This window comes from Argopecten irradians, chromosome 14 (genome assembly GCF_041381155.1).
Source record: "Argopecten irradians isolate NY chromosome 14, Ai_NY, whole genome shotgun sequence".
Classification (NCBI taxonomy): Eukaryota; Metazoa; Mollusca; class Bivalvia; order Pectinida; family Pectinidae; genus Argopecten; species Argopecten irradians.
This window is the reverse complement of record NC_091147.1, coordinates 9225435-9239790: the sequence shown is the minus strand read 5'-3', so window position 1 is coordinate 9239790 and position 14356 is coordinate 9225435. Positions and strand designations below refer to the sequence as shown.

Below are 14356 nucleotides of genomic sequence, written 5' to 3'. Positions count from 1 at the left end.
AGAAGAAGATTTTTATTTATTTTTTTTATTTATTCTAATCGCCTTTTGTGCGTCGTCTGTCGTCCGTCGTATGTCCGTAAACAATTTACATTTTCGACTTCTTCTCCAAAACTGCTGATGCAATTTCAATGAGATTTTGCACAAACCTTCTAAGGTATAAGGCCAATCAAAATTGTGAATTATATGGTCCCCACCCCCCAGGGGGCTGTGGGAGGGGCACAAAGGGGTAAAATTGAGTAAAATTTCAAAAATCTTCTTCTCTACTCACAGATGTGGTAGAATCAAATACTCTTCATAGATAGAAAGGTCTTAAGGTCCTTTACAAAAATTGTGAATTATATGACCCTGGGGTCTCTAGTTTCCCCCTGGGGAGGGGGTTAAGTTTACTATAGTTTATATTGGGAAAACACATTTTTGCGCATTATTTGGTCATTTGTAATAGGAAATGAGTCAAATGTTGTCAGAATTATCAGTATGAGAAGGCCATTTCATCCTATTAACAAATTTTCAATGACTGACCCCCAGGGGCCTTAGGGGCGGGGTCAAAATGGGTCAAATAGGCTAAAACTTCAAAAATATTCTTCTGAAATTCTGGAAATGGTAGAATCAAGTACTTTTCATAAATAGAAAGGTCTTAAGGTCCTTTACAAAAATTGTGAATTATATGACCCTGGGGTCTCACGTTTCCCCCCTGGGGAGGGGGTCAAGTTTACTATAGTTTATACAGGGAAAACACATTTATGAGCATGTTTGCTCAATTTTCATTGGAAACGAGTCAAACTTGGTTAGAATTATTAGCCTGAGATAGCATTTTAATATCATATCCATATTGGTCCTGGCCGACCCCCTGGGGGCAGAGGGGCGGGGCTAAAAAAAGGGTCAAATAGGCTAAAACTTCAAAAATCTTCTTCTGAAATTCTGGAAATGCTAGAATCAAATACTTTTCATAAATAGAAAGGTCTTAAGGTCCTTTACAAAAATTGTGAATTATATGACCCTGGGGTCTCTAGTTTCCCCCTGGGGAGGGGGTTAAGTTTACTATAGTTTATATTGGGAAAACACATTTTTGCGCATTATTTGGTCATTTGTAATAGGAAACAAGTCAAATGTTGTCAGAATTATCAGTATGAGAAGGCCATTTCATCCTATTAACAAATTTTCAATGACTGACCCCCAGGGGCCTTAGGGGCGGGGTCAAAATGGGTCAAATAGGCTAAAACTTCAAAAATCTTCTTCTGAAATTCTGGAAATGGTAGAATCAAATACTTTTCATAAATAGAAAGGTCTTAAGGTCCTTTACAAAAATTGTGAATTATATGACCCTGGGGTCTCACGTTTCCTCCCTGGGGAGGGGGTCAAGTTTACTATAGTTTATATAGGGAAAACACATTTATGAGCATGTTTTGCTCAATTTTCATTGGAAACGAGTCAAACTTGGTTAGAATTATAAGCCTGAGATAGTATTTTAATATCATATCCATATTGGTCCAGGCCAACCCCCTGGGGGCAGAGAGGCGGGGCCAGAAAAGGTCAAATAGGCTAAAACTTCAAAAATATTCTTTTAAAATTCTGGAAATGGTATCATCAAATACACTTTATAGATGAAAAGGTCTTAAAGTTTGTTTATAAAAATTGTAAATTATAAGACCTTGGGTCTCCTGTTTCCCCTTGGGGAGGGGGTCAATTTTACTATAGTTTATATAGGAAAAACACATTAATGAACATTTTTTGCTCCATTTTCATAGGAAATGAGTCAAACTTGGTTAGAATTATTAGCCTGAGATAGCATTTTAATATCCTATCCACATTGGTCCTGGCCGACACCCTGGGGGCAGAGGGGCGGGGCTAAAAAAGGGTAAAAATGATTAAAATTTCAAAAAATACCTCTAAGTTCACAGGTTTGATGGAAGCAAATACTCTTCATAGTCTAAAAAGTCAAATTTATAAATCACTGACCAACTTCAAGGCCCAGCATATGGTGTTTATACGTCTTTAATTTGTTTCATTATTTGTTTCATTATATATTCTAACTCAGGTGACCGTTAAGGCCCATGGGCCTCTTGTTGAAATTTTAGCCATTTTGACCCATTTTGGTCCTGCCCCTCTGGCCCCTGGGGGTCAGCCAGGACCAATATGGATATGATGTTAAAGGGACAATTCAGTCTAAGAGAACATTAAAATTTGTACATATATCAGAAAAAACTCAGTTCTAATGGAAATTAGATCAGTCGGTTTTACTGTGATATGCCTGAAAAGCCCACGGTGGCGACATGTGTGTGAAATGTTCAAACTTTGCTCGCTGTCTGCCATTACACATTGTGGTCGAACTTCTTGTATGCCGAACCCTGTCCCTTGCGTGTAGAGTAATGCAACTTTTGTCTAGAACTGTTCAAATCGCTCTGGCAGTAGTGTGTTTACCTTATTAGGTGAATTGTCTTGCCTAAAAATCATTTTATCACTATCTCTGTGGTTATGTAGTTTATTTGTTTAACGTGCGTGACTTTGGCTCGGGTATGGGTACAGAGTCCATATTGTACCTGCTTAATCGTATTGATCAACGATTTGATATTTCAACGATATTAATTAAAATACTAAACAATGACGTGGAATTTGTCAATATTTTATGTTATATGTTTCATAAGAAATGTAGAACAATACATTTATGCCATATTTTGCTTCTTGGTTATGTAAAAGAATTAGCCTGAGTGAATTGTCCCTTTAAAATACTTTATCAGGCTAATAATTCTAACAAATTTTAACTCATTTCCTATGAAAATAATGATCATAAATGTGTTTTCTTATATACACAGGGGGAAATGTGGGACCCCAGGGTCATATAATTCACAGTTTTTGAAGGACCTTTCCATCTATTAAGAGTATTTGATTCTACCATTTCTGGAATTTCAGAAGAAGATTTTTGATGTTTTAGCCTATTTGACCTCCCATGCCCTGGGGGGGGCATGGACCATATAATTCACAATTTTGGTTGACCTTTGGCCATGGAAAGGTTTCAACAAATTTGGTTCAGCAGTTTTGGAAAAGAAGTCAGAATTGTTTATCGCTATACGACAGGCGAGGCATGACAACGAACAAAAGGTGATTAGAATAGGTCACCTCATACCCTGCCTCCACTCCATTTCCAGCAGGAAATCTCTCAAGAAATCTTCATTTTATAGTCCTGAGCTACATCATCACAGTTACCACAAAAGGCATCTACAACACTTCATCCTTGTAATATAATTTATGATCATGGTCAACATATAGGTATACATTAATTGCTGAACTAAATACAGTAAAATACTGAAGAGCTAGTATGCTTCTATGGCGATGTGAGAGGGCTAGCCGATGACCAAATATCAGTCAGATCCTTACCCCTTCGGGGGAGTCTTTTCATTCTATCCATTCGGTATGTCTACTGGGGTGGACAGCTTTCATAGACAGACATAGGTTCGTCACCGGGGATGATCCACTGCTATGACTTAATCTCACATTACAAATGTCTCCTCATATTAAATACTCTGCCTTAGTATTGTGCTCTGGACGTAGGTCACTGGCCTACATTTTGAACTTTAACCTTCAAATAAAATTTAAGTCTAGGTTTCATCTTCAATACTTTTAACAAAACTTCACATGCAGACTAACACACTTACCTGCTATTAGGACTAACACACTTACCTGGTATTAGGAAAGTTAACCTTTCATTATGTCACCTATAGTAACTTAAAAATCCAAAAGTCTCATGGTACTGATATTGGGCATATGTAGCATCCTGGGATGAAGGGCTACCAAGTTTGTTCAAATTAATGACCTTGACAATCATTCAAGGCCACATGGGTGAAATTGGCTAATATCTGATATTGTGCCTGTATCATGCTTGATAAAACTCTTAAAAGTTGAATGACCTACTTTCATGGTCACAGTTTTACTGAATGGCTTTTAGTACCAGTATACAATAGCTTAATTGTAAGTCAAAGAAAAGGTAAGCATTTCAGTCTATTTCCTTTTCTACATCTTATCCAAAAGTGTTGACACATCTGTATACTTTGGAGTTGTAATGAACCAATAGGTTTGACTATAGGCTTCTGGTCCAACATAACTCTATTAGATTAATAACACTCAAAACAGAACCACTGGTAATTTTTGTTGATACAAGGTTATGTTTCAGAACGCATCAAACGTCAGTTCTAACCATGATATTTTAAATGATCTACTAAATCTATTGTTGAAAATCTGCACCTTTACACAATATAGGGGTAACGGTATATAACATTTAATTGTTGTACTGTGAAGATTTATATAATTATGGACATATAGGTGTTACCTTTTCTCTGTTTGCATAAATTAAAGAGCAATAATCTGTTATTGCGGGTAGGTATAGATTGTGACAATCACTTCATGAGCAAAACTCACCATGTTCTCTCTAAAAAAAAATGTTTATGTGCTCATAAGCACACATTACAATCAATACCTACCTGCAAATGCATATTACTTGTAATAAAATGCATATTACTTGTATTATGCAAAAGTAATATGCATATGCAGAACATGACTCCTCTTGACCCTAATAAGTGAAACAATAATACATAATGTACATGCTTTAATAAGTGAAACAATAATACATAATGTACATGCTTTTCACTTTACTGTCATACAAGACATAGGCTGCGACTGTATAGTTCATGTATTACATTCAGAATTCATAATAAAGAATTTATCATTCAAAACAATTTTATTTAAATATTCTTTATAATCGTTATAAAGACATTTAATGTAAAAGGAAAAAAATCAAAGTATATCAATGAATTAAATGCCATGAAGGAAGTTTTAGGTAAAAAGTACGCATTTTACAAGATACTTTGATGCTGTAATTATTTCTAACAACAATGCTTCAAGTAAAACCGTACTACAGGATAAATCTAAAATGTATCCAAGTGACTGGAAACACTTTTTGATTGATATCAAACATTCAATAAATTCATTGATAAAAAGGAATATATAAATATATAAAACAATAAAATATGTTATTGTTACAGTATTAAACAATCCGACACATTAAAAAAATAGTTTTTAGAACAATACCATACATTTTCAGCCAAAAGAATCCTTATACATCATATAACCGCTATATATTTCTTTCTGTTGTGACTGTATCAGAGTTTTGCGGTCAAAGAATTATTCCCTTGCCAAAATAGAATTATATCAAATATGGGTGAAATATAAACACATTTTGAATAGCTATTTTGTCTTTTACAAACAAAATGCATTGAAGAGAAGATGTAGGTTTGATTTATTGGGACTGTGACAACAACAAAATGAGAGAGAGAGAGAGACAAAGGAAGAAATTGAAGAGAGAAAAAGAGACAAAGAGAAAGGAAAGTTAATTACCAGCAGAGCTGTATACCATCATTCACATGAATTATGGAGGTGTGGATTTGTGTACAGGACAAGTTGTTGTTATTTGTTCTGGTTAAACAAATATGAAGCTGAACTACTCCACTTGTAATCTCAGTCAAACTTTACACTATCATGGTATCAGTAGGTGTCAACTAGACTCTCAGAAAAAGATAAAAAGAATTTGATAAATAATCAATCATTTCTCTATAAAACATGCTCTCAAACCTACATCATTACCATGATTTTTAGACTTCATTTTGTTTATCCGATGCAAACAATGGATGAGGTGAAGTGGTTCACCCTTGCTTCACTTCACTTCTAAACATTCATTCCTCATACTTATATTATCAGTACTTCTAATTCACACTTTTTACAATACTCTCAGTCTTTGCATTCAAATACACATCGCTTCAATTTCTCAGATACACACTTCTTGTGCACATTACCTGACCGTTTTGGCAGTAACTTCCATGCAACAAATTCTCCTTACACAGAAACATGCCTTTTCTAACGAATTCTAGTAATTTATATATAAAAAAAAAAAAACATCCCCACAGTATACGGTAGATATTATTATTAAAATGTACTCTCAGCGGATAAATAATCTTGTCTTATTAAATGTTTGCTGTTTCTGGTTTGTTTTATTTACAAAAGAGCAGAATGTGGTTAAGCTATAGTAAAACAAGTCCATGATGACAAATATTTTCCATTCTATCTTTTATATCAAAGTAACAGACTCCATTTCAGAGCAGTTTAGTCCAAATGTATGGCTCCATTTAAACAGTATAAAAAACTAGTATCAACAGTAAAATCTACCAAGGAATGTAAGTGCAATATATCTAATAATTTTCTCTATAGAATACCACCCTCCCAAAATAGCAACTGTTTAGAGAAATGTACCACATGTACTATTAAACATTTATCACTAAGTATACAGTACGCTGTAAGGACACACACACTAGCTACTACTTACAAATTTTGATTAACTACTCTAATTATGTACAGACTATTATACATCTTAACATATTATCTAAGACTAGGAACATGTAATGAGATAACGGTATATGTCAAATAGACAACTATCGCCTTTCTAACCAACCAAGAGAATGAGGTAATTTATAGCATTATTATTGTCAAATAATTTAATATCTCTTTTAACCAAAATTTTCACTGGCCTGAAAACTTATGTTATTTGACATACCTAAACGAAAACATGTCACCCTTTGTAACATCACTTTTGATTGGCTGATACAACAGCACAATAATTTCATTAAAATAAGAGGAATAAACTTGAAGAAATTTTGTTATATTAAGGAGCTGTTTATAACACAAAAAATCAGAGTGTACTCGTCAAAAATCAGAGTACACTCCAACTTTTGTTTTTACTTAAAGCTTCATAACATGAAAAAAAACTGTGTAGGTTAATTAGAAAACTTTTAAATATTGTTTGAAATACAATACATATTAGAAAACAGAAATCAAAAGTTTTAAATCTGAAGTTTCAAATTAGAATTCATGTCACTATTTTCTAAATTCATTATTAAATATAAGGTATAACAAAAATTTGTTTGCAAACTGTGTGAATCTGCGTAGTAAAAGCTATCACCCTGAACCCAGAACTTATCATCTCATTACTTCTATAAAACTTAATTACTTTTAATCAAGACCTGGATTCCAGGGCAAGGATGATGGTTTTTTTCATGAACAACCCTAAGCAAAGACAGGGTACTATTGGCTAGAGCCAATAAGTGTTGTTAAAACAAACGCGGGTGACAGTTGGGTTGGACCAAACTGTAATCTTCACTTACAGATCAGCCAGATACTACATCTGATGGAATAATCTTAATTTCTTTAGATATGTACCTTTATTATAAAGATTGAGATATGATAAATTGTTATCAAAAAATAAATTTGTAAAAAAAAATTGTAAGATTTAATTTGATTAGAGATTATCATGATTTGATATATAAATCCTCATATCTTAAGATTTTTTTTAAATTTTAATATAAAATGTTATTCCATGATTGGTGTTTCTGCTTCACACATCAAACTACACCCGACTCATTACCAACAACTTTCAAACATTGTTGGTAATAAGTCAAAGCTTAAATCAAAACAAATCAAATGAGATAAAGGTAATTTATGATTTATTAAGTGGCACTATGATCTGCAATATTGGACAAAATTACACCTAGAGAATACAACACAGTGACATTTCACTCAATCCTCTCCAGGGAAAGGTGAGTGAGTGAAATAATCTCAGCTAGAAAATATGAAAAGTTTTCACACAACATTCATGGCAAGATTCTCAAGTAAATGGTTGGATGTCACTTCACTTCAGATAAATCTTGTCATAAAACCTTGTGAAAAACCCACATGTTAAAATACAGTAAAGCTCACAATGCATGTGTATGGTAAAACAAACAAAGCTAAATGTTCATGTCAAAGAGGGAAGCAACAACTTGTCTAAAATCTTAAAGCAATAAAAAGTAAAATTCTTAGATTGAGTTCTTTTAGAAACTATTAAAGTAGTAGTCCTCCTATTCTCTAAAATGTTGATTGTTGTCATTGAACACAAGATGGCATCATGATTATAAATAGTAACATATTTAACACTCTTTCGCCAGTGATATGTACACACACTTTCTTCACTCATACGTCTTCTAAAACACAGTCACATAATACATCACAAGTCCGGAATCACAACTCTTCTCAACTTGTCAGCTCATCACTTTTCAGGGTGGGCAGCTTGGCAACTTCATAAAATACTCTGGAAAGAAAAAGATGTATCATTAAATTTTGTTTGTGACCAAATCATGACAATACTATCATAAATGATTAAATTCTCCATTGAATATTATAAAGAGATTTATATATTTAAAACAGGGTATGATTACTTCCTATCATGTATGATAGATTTTCCCAATTTCTATCAAGTAAGAGCTGAAAGGTGAAATAAATCTTTAGTAGCATTGACATAACGAATTCAAGTTACCTGTGAGAGTATTTGGATTTGATGGTTGTGAGTTGTCGAGAGGGTGAGGCCAACATGGTGTTGAGTTCCTGCATGAGAGGCAGAAGATGATCAGCCTGGTAGCCTGTGTAATACTCCAGGGTCCGGTTCTGTAATACAAAAGGGAAATTATCATCAAACAGGTACAAGAAAGCACTGGAGATTTCAATACGTTGTAATTTTAATCTTACACAAGGAAACAAATTTCCTGCTTGAATTCGCATCATTTTAAGTAGGAGCCTAGGCAGTTTTGAATAGCTTTGTGTTGAAGGTGTTTCAAAATCAACATCTGAAATATCTTACCCATTCTCCACATTTCTTCATTTTGAAGGCCAGACAAAGTGAGGCAGAGGCCATCTCAGATTCACGGTACTTCAGAAAGTCATACTCCATCAGCGACATCTCCAGAATGAAGCGAGCCAGCGTCAATGTTTCCATGGAAGCCCGGGCACACTGTAGGAAAACAATTATTAATGGATATTACTGGACAGTGGTACATATTGACCTTAAAATACATCCAAAATCTAATTACATACAAAGTCATACAAGACTAAAGGTCAAAAGCATGGAACATTCATATATAAACTTTTTATATTATAAGGTCAACGAATAAGATTGTTTTATTTGTTCTATTTTGTTTATATCCCATTAACAGCCAGGGCCATTAAGATGTGATTGATATATACTAGTGTAAATCAAAAACTTGAAATGGCTGCATATGACTAAAATTGCTAAGACCCAGAGTAAATAGTGTGACAGACTAACTTCATCATATTCTAATTTCCTGTAGGCTAAAGTATTAGTAACTCAAATATTTACATTTACCTATTAAACAAGAAAGAATGACTTAAGATATAAATACATCAACACAAAAAAAAGAAAGAAAAGAAAATAGTTTACATCAAGCATGTATCTGTGCAGCATAGAAAAAAGAAATATCACGACAGTAAATTCAAGATAAATGTGCTTACTTACTTGCTTTCAGTCTTAAAGATACCAAAACAAAGGGACAAACACCTGGAAGCTTATACCTTTCTCTTTACCAAACAAACACCACTTGTACACACAGGCAAGTGTCTAAACAAAACCAGTTTAACATTTCTACCTCTCCTAGAATGACTGTGTTCACTCAAAACTGATAACAACCAATATTATTGCAAAATATACAAATTGTCACACAAGTCTTTTCCAAATTCACCAACTGCATGCAGCATTCATTAGAACATTTTGAAATCTGAACTTCTTGTTCACAAGATTGGAGAGTGATGACATAGTAATCAATACAAAGGCAAATATGAATTGAAGACAGATAAGTTTATAATGACATTGACTACAAAGATAAGCAAACTGATAACATAAGAGAAAATATCCGGTTTTTTTACAGAAGACCTTTTCTAGACAGCATCAACCATAGAAATCACACTTATTCCCCATGTAAACTCCTGGGGTATAGAAAAATAATTTCATATTAACCAACTTTGGACTGGTTATTTGAACTTGACCTACCTTAGCGTATCTGCGGAGGAATCGGTAAGACAAAGGCATTCCAATGTCAAATCCAATTGTCTTCAGGACAGAGCGCTCCATGGCGAGGAAGTCGTTCTTAGTGTAGGCGTCGTCACAGATGTACAGGAAGTCAGCAACCATGGGAGGGCATCGCTCCTACAAAACAAAGACAAATAGTTACTTGTAATGGACTAAAGAAAGTTGACAATATTAAGAAATCAAATTATCCTGTCTAATATTTAGTATGATACTTAAAAAAAAATATTCATAATGTAATCATCTAAACGGCATTATTAACTTCTTTTACTTTGTGTGTTTTCCTTTGGCAGAAATATTTGTCAAATTCAAGATTTAGTTACAAATTAATGTATTAACAGAAGATTTTTGAAATGTTATGGATAATAAAACAATCCATGAATTTTTGTTACCAGAAATATAAATATGCTTACATCAAATTTACAAGAGATGAAGAGAGCTGCGGCCCCGACCAGCTGTAGACGTTCCTTGGACACATTCTTTTTAGTGAGGTACAAGTCCACCAATTTGACAGCCAGGTACAGGGTTTCATGGTTCAGTTCAAAGTTCTCCTGGACTTCCACTAACCAGTCTACTAGTATAGCCCTCATATTGGTGGTTAATGATGTCTGCTTTTCCATGTAGGTCGGTACCATGAACTTCATCTGTAAAGATAAGTGAACCAATGAGTAACAACTTTATTGATTTCTATGAAAATTTAATATAACATGTTCAGTTTTTTGTTAAAACTGTATTCATTTTCTAGACCTTAGTTTTTCTTATTTCATAAAAAGAAGTATCCTTGATCTCATAAATTTATATACAATCCACAAAGCCATGTTCCAATTTCATTTGCACAATATTACAAGTTGTACTTAGTAAATTCTGGTGACTTACCTCCCTTTCTTTGTAGTATTTAAAGATGAAAGGAGCATAAAGAGCGACTTGGGCAATGTCTGTGATATTCTCCTTGTCCACATCATCAACTCCCTAAAAACACAAATAAGTGGGTCAGTAAGTTGTCACAAAAATAATTCTGATATAGAAATAGTTCGGCAGACACATATACATCTGGTTCTAAAATTAATAATTAAGAAATAATGGTATCTATTTATTTTTAAGTTTTAATTTTTGATACTTTTTAATCATGATGGAAAAGGTACCATTTATATTTGACAAAAATACTGTAAAATAGAATTTTGCTTACATATTACACTGATCTAGATAATGAATTGATTTTGCTTACATATTACTCTAATCTAGATATAGACAGACAACACCACCTACCTCTGGGGGAGACACAACTTCCTCCTTTGTGTAGGTTTCATTCAAATCTTCTACAATATCATCAAGACTGCAAATAAAACAAAGAATATTAAATGTCCATCACTATTTGGTAATTATGTTTGAAATTAATCCAAAGTAACAAAAGCTTCTGTTTCAAATATCACAAACCCAAATTTTTTTAATTGGTTAGGCCAAAAAAAATTAATCCTTAGTTTCTCAGGCCCCGCCGCATCAATATTTACCCCCCGCACCAACTTTTTTTATGCGCCATAACTTAAAAATTAAAATCGAGACCGCTGCATCGAACGCACCCCAAATTTCCATTCGAACTCGCCCGCAATTTCCATTCGAAAACGCACCCGGAAATTGGCTCCAATTTTAGTATGCACCTTTCATTTCCGGTAAAAAATGACTGCCGATGTCAGCATTTGCTCAAAACGGAATGTTTCATCCCAGGATTATGTATTTTCAACTGGTTTTCTTTGGATATAGTGACGATTGAGATATTTAAAAGCTGTTCTTAAAGACTGAGTAAGAATTTACATTTTCTACACGTGTTTTCATTGATTTTCATGTCATCTGCCGCATTTGTTTTCAGAGAAATAAAAAATAAAAAAATATTCCCGCCGCCCGCACTGACTTTTTAAAAAAGTGGCCTGAGAAACTCAAAATTTTTTAATTGGTTAGTGCAAACCCAAGAAAAAGTAATAAAGAGAAATACTATAAAGAGGCTGGTTGAATATTCAAACTGGTTTCAACCATTTGACTAGCTTGCTTGTACAAATTTCTTCTCTTTTTTGATGTAGAAGTATTTCTTACACTCATATCAATCAGATGACTTGTTCATACCTGACTTTAGATGATGAAAGACTTGAAGAAAGAGAACTTGATGAGCTTGTAGATCCCTGTGAACTAGTGAGAGAAGAGCAGTTGGACTCCTGTGAGCTAGTCAGTGATCGACTCTCTTGTGACAACTGGATAACATTCTCGTCGAGTTCCAGTACATCCTTTGACTGTCGCTGTCTCTTTTTCTCTGGTCGGATCTTCTGTTTTGGCTCTTTCGTCGTTTTTGTTGGCTGTAGTGATTTGGTCGTGGGTGCTACAACAGCTTTCAATGGCAGTTTAGATTTCTTCAAATCCTTTTTCTGTTGCTGCGTCTTTTCATTCAATGCCTGCACACAATAAGGTATCAATATAAAATCTTGAGAGAATTTAAATTCTTGTATTTGTCGCAAGTTTTTAATAAATCAGTAATCTAGACACAAAATAACTATGCTTTTTAATAATTAATCTTTATGAGCTTCAGATTCTGTTCAATAAATTGATTCAAAGTTAAGTTTTTCAGGAATAATTTAACCTTTTCTCAAAATGGATGTTTACTAAATTGCATCTTTTTAAGACTAACATGTACTATAGTGATATTCAAATATGATATCAACATATGGGACCCCAAACTTTTAATTTGTCTGTCTGATTTAATTATCACACTTTTACACTGTATTAAGTTTATACTAACATTTGTTATGTCTCCAAATGCTGCTCTCTTCTTTTGAGTAGTTTCGTTGGCATTGTCTACATTTCTTTTGAATCCTCCCACCTGGACCTGTGAAACAGCATCATGATGGATCTGAAATTAAGAAACAAATGTTGTACATACAATGAAAATTTTATCAATTTACATATGCTCCGTCACTGACAGTGCAATAATGAAACCCCTCCCCCCCTTATATGTCCTAAAAAAAAACAGAAAAAATAGAATGTAATGAAATAATTTCTTTTGCTTTTGGTGCATGCACAATCAGTACAGTTCTTATTCCTTATAGGACATTGACTCTAGTGCCATGAATTTTTGTGTCATGTTTCATAAGGAATGTAACGTTAGAACAATACATTTGTCATATTTTGCTTTGTGATTATGTAACAAATTAGCCTCATCGAATTTTCCCTTTAAGTTCAAAATCAAGACGTTACAAACGACCTCTACCAATCTACTAGATGGCGTCCAAATTCTTTGTTTTTTCCAGCAGGCCAGTTTGGCCTTACTGTATAAAATTTCCTTTTTATAGTCCAGAACAAATCTTGCAAAGGAAATAAAAAATAACAATTCAAAAGCTTTAGAAACACAAATTAATACTAATATATATATAAATGTTTGATAGTAGAGTGACTTTAAATTATTCTTTCTTCAAAATGCCACATCACCAGATTCGTTCAAATGATGAAAGAACAGTGTGGGTTACAATTTTGCAACAGATACAGTGGTTACAAACTTAAAATATTTATGCAAATAAATGAATGAGAAACGGCGGATGTAGATGCAATGCATCAAATAAACTCACTTTAGCAACAGATTTCCCCTTTTTAACATCACCATTCTGCTGGGAGGCCTTCTGCTTCCGTGCATTCAACATTTTTACGATTTTCTAGAAAACGTCGACCGGTGAATATTGCTTTGTACGACTGAGTTTCTAATAAATATCAGACACTCATAGCATACAATTCACACGTAGGAGTAAAAACTTCTTTCTGCTAGCCGAATTTGTCGATAAAATATCTCCTTACAATTGTAAATACGATGCAATGTCGAAATTTCTAAATGTAAACAAACTCGTGTTACATCGCCATCCGCTTGTTCCAAGTTTGAATTTTGTCCCAAAGCCAAGCGCAGTGATTGGTCAGAATAGAAATACAAGCATTGGCCACCTAGCGGACAATTATATATTAAAGGGAGGCTACTCTTAATAAATATTTTGTTCGAGTTGTCGTTCTTTATATAATGTCGGTTTAAAAATGGGAAAGAAAATCTTACCAGCTGATTCATTTGGAAAAATTCTTTTAGTGATGTCCATTTCCTGGTAGTGGTTGTTGCAGTTGTTACCATTGCGTGCGAGTCTTGTAGCGAAGCATGTTGCTGAGTTGGAATGACTTCCTTGTCTTTCGCAATATTTGGAATTTTAGACTGCTTTTTTGTTTTCTGTGTCTTTGTCCGATTTCTCAATGAACTTTGTTTTCTCGTCTCGTCAACGGCCGGAACTTTCAGGGGAATTTTGGATTTCCTGATACATTTTTGAACTTGTGGTTTAGCAACACTAAATTCCTAAAAAAATAAAAACAATCAAATTAAATAGTCAAAACCAATGT

The 14356-nt window shown here is 33.8% G+C and overlaps 1 protein-coding gene and 1 pseudogene across 1 annotated transcript; one reads left to right on the top strand and one right to left on the bottom strand.

Annotated features, from left to right (window-relative positions):
* The window catches only part of LOC138308258 (uncharacterized), a 465904-nt pseudogene that overhangs the window by 206865 nt on the left and 244683 nt on the right, over nucleotides 1-14356 (top strand).
* Nucleotides 5543-13885, bottom strand: LOC138306999 (G2/mitotic-specific cyclin-B3-like). Its single transcript, XM_069247617.1, has 10 exons — nucleotides 13555-13885; nucleotides 12732-12842; nucleotides 12065-12387; nucleotides 11216-11282; nucleotides 10826-10918; nucleotides 10363-10593; nucleotides 9914-10069; nucleotides 8711-8860; nucleotides 8390-8517; nucleotides 5543-8164 (listed from the first exon to the last, which is right to left on the bottom strand). Exons 1-10 carry the CDS (start codon nucleotides 13624-13626, stop codon nucleotides 8107-8109), a joined length of 1389 nt encoding a protein of 462 aa, XP_069103718.1. The 5' UTR covers nucleotides 13627-13885; the 3' UTR covers nucleotides 5543-8106.

Bases quoted from the DNA above. Each gene is read 5' to 3' on its own strand.
- LOC138306999 (XM_069247617.1), bottom strand. From the start codon at position 13,626: ATGTTGAATGCACGGAAGCAGAAGGCCTCCCAGCAGAATGGTGATGTT. The intron at 11,283-12,064 runs GTATGAACAAGT...TTTTATTTGCAG, and splicing joins CTTTCATCATCTAAAGTCAG to TCTTGATGATATTGTAGAAG. The intron at 10,594-10,825 runs GTAAGTCACCAG...TTATCTTTACAG, and splicing joins AATACTACAAAGAAAGGGAG to ATGAAGTTCATGGTACCGAC.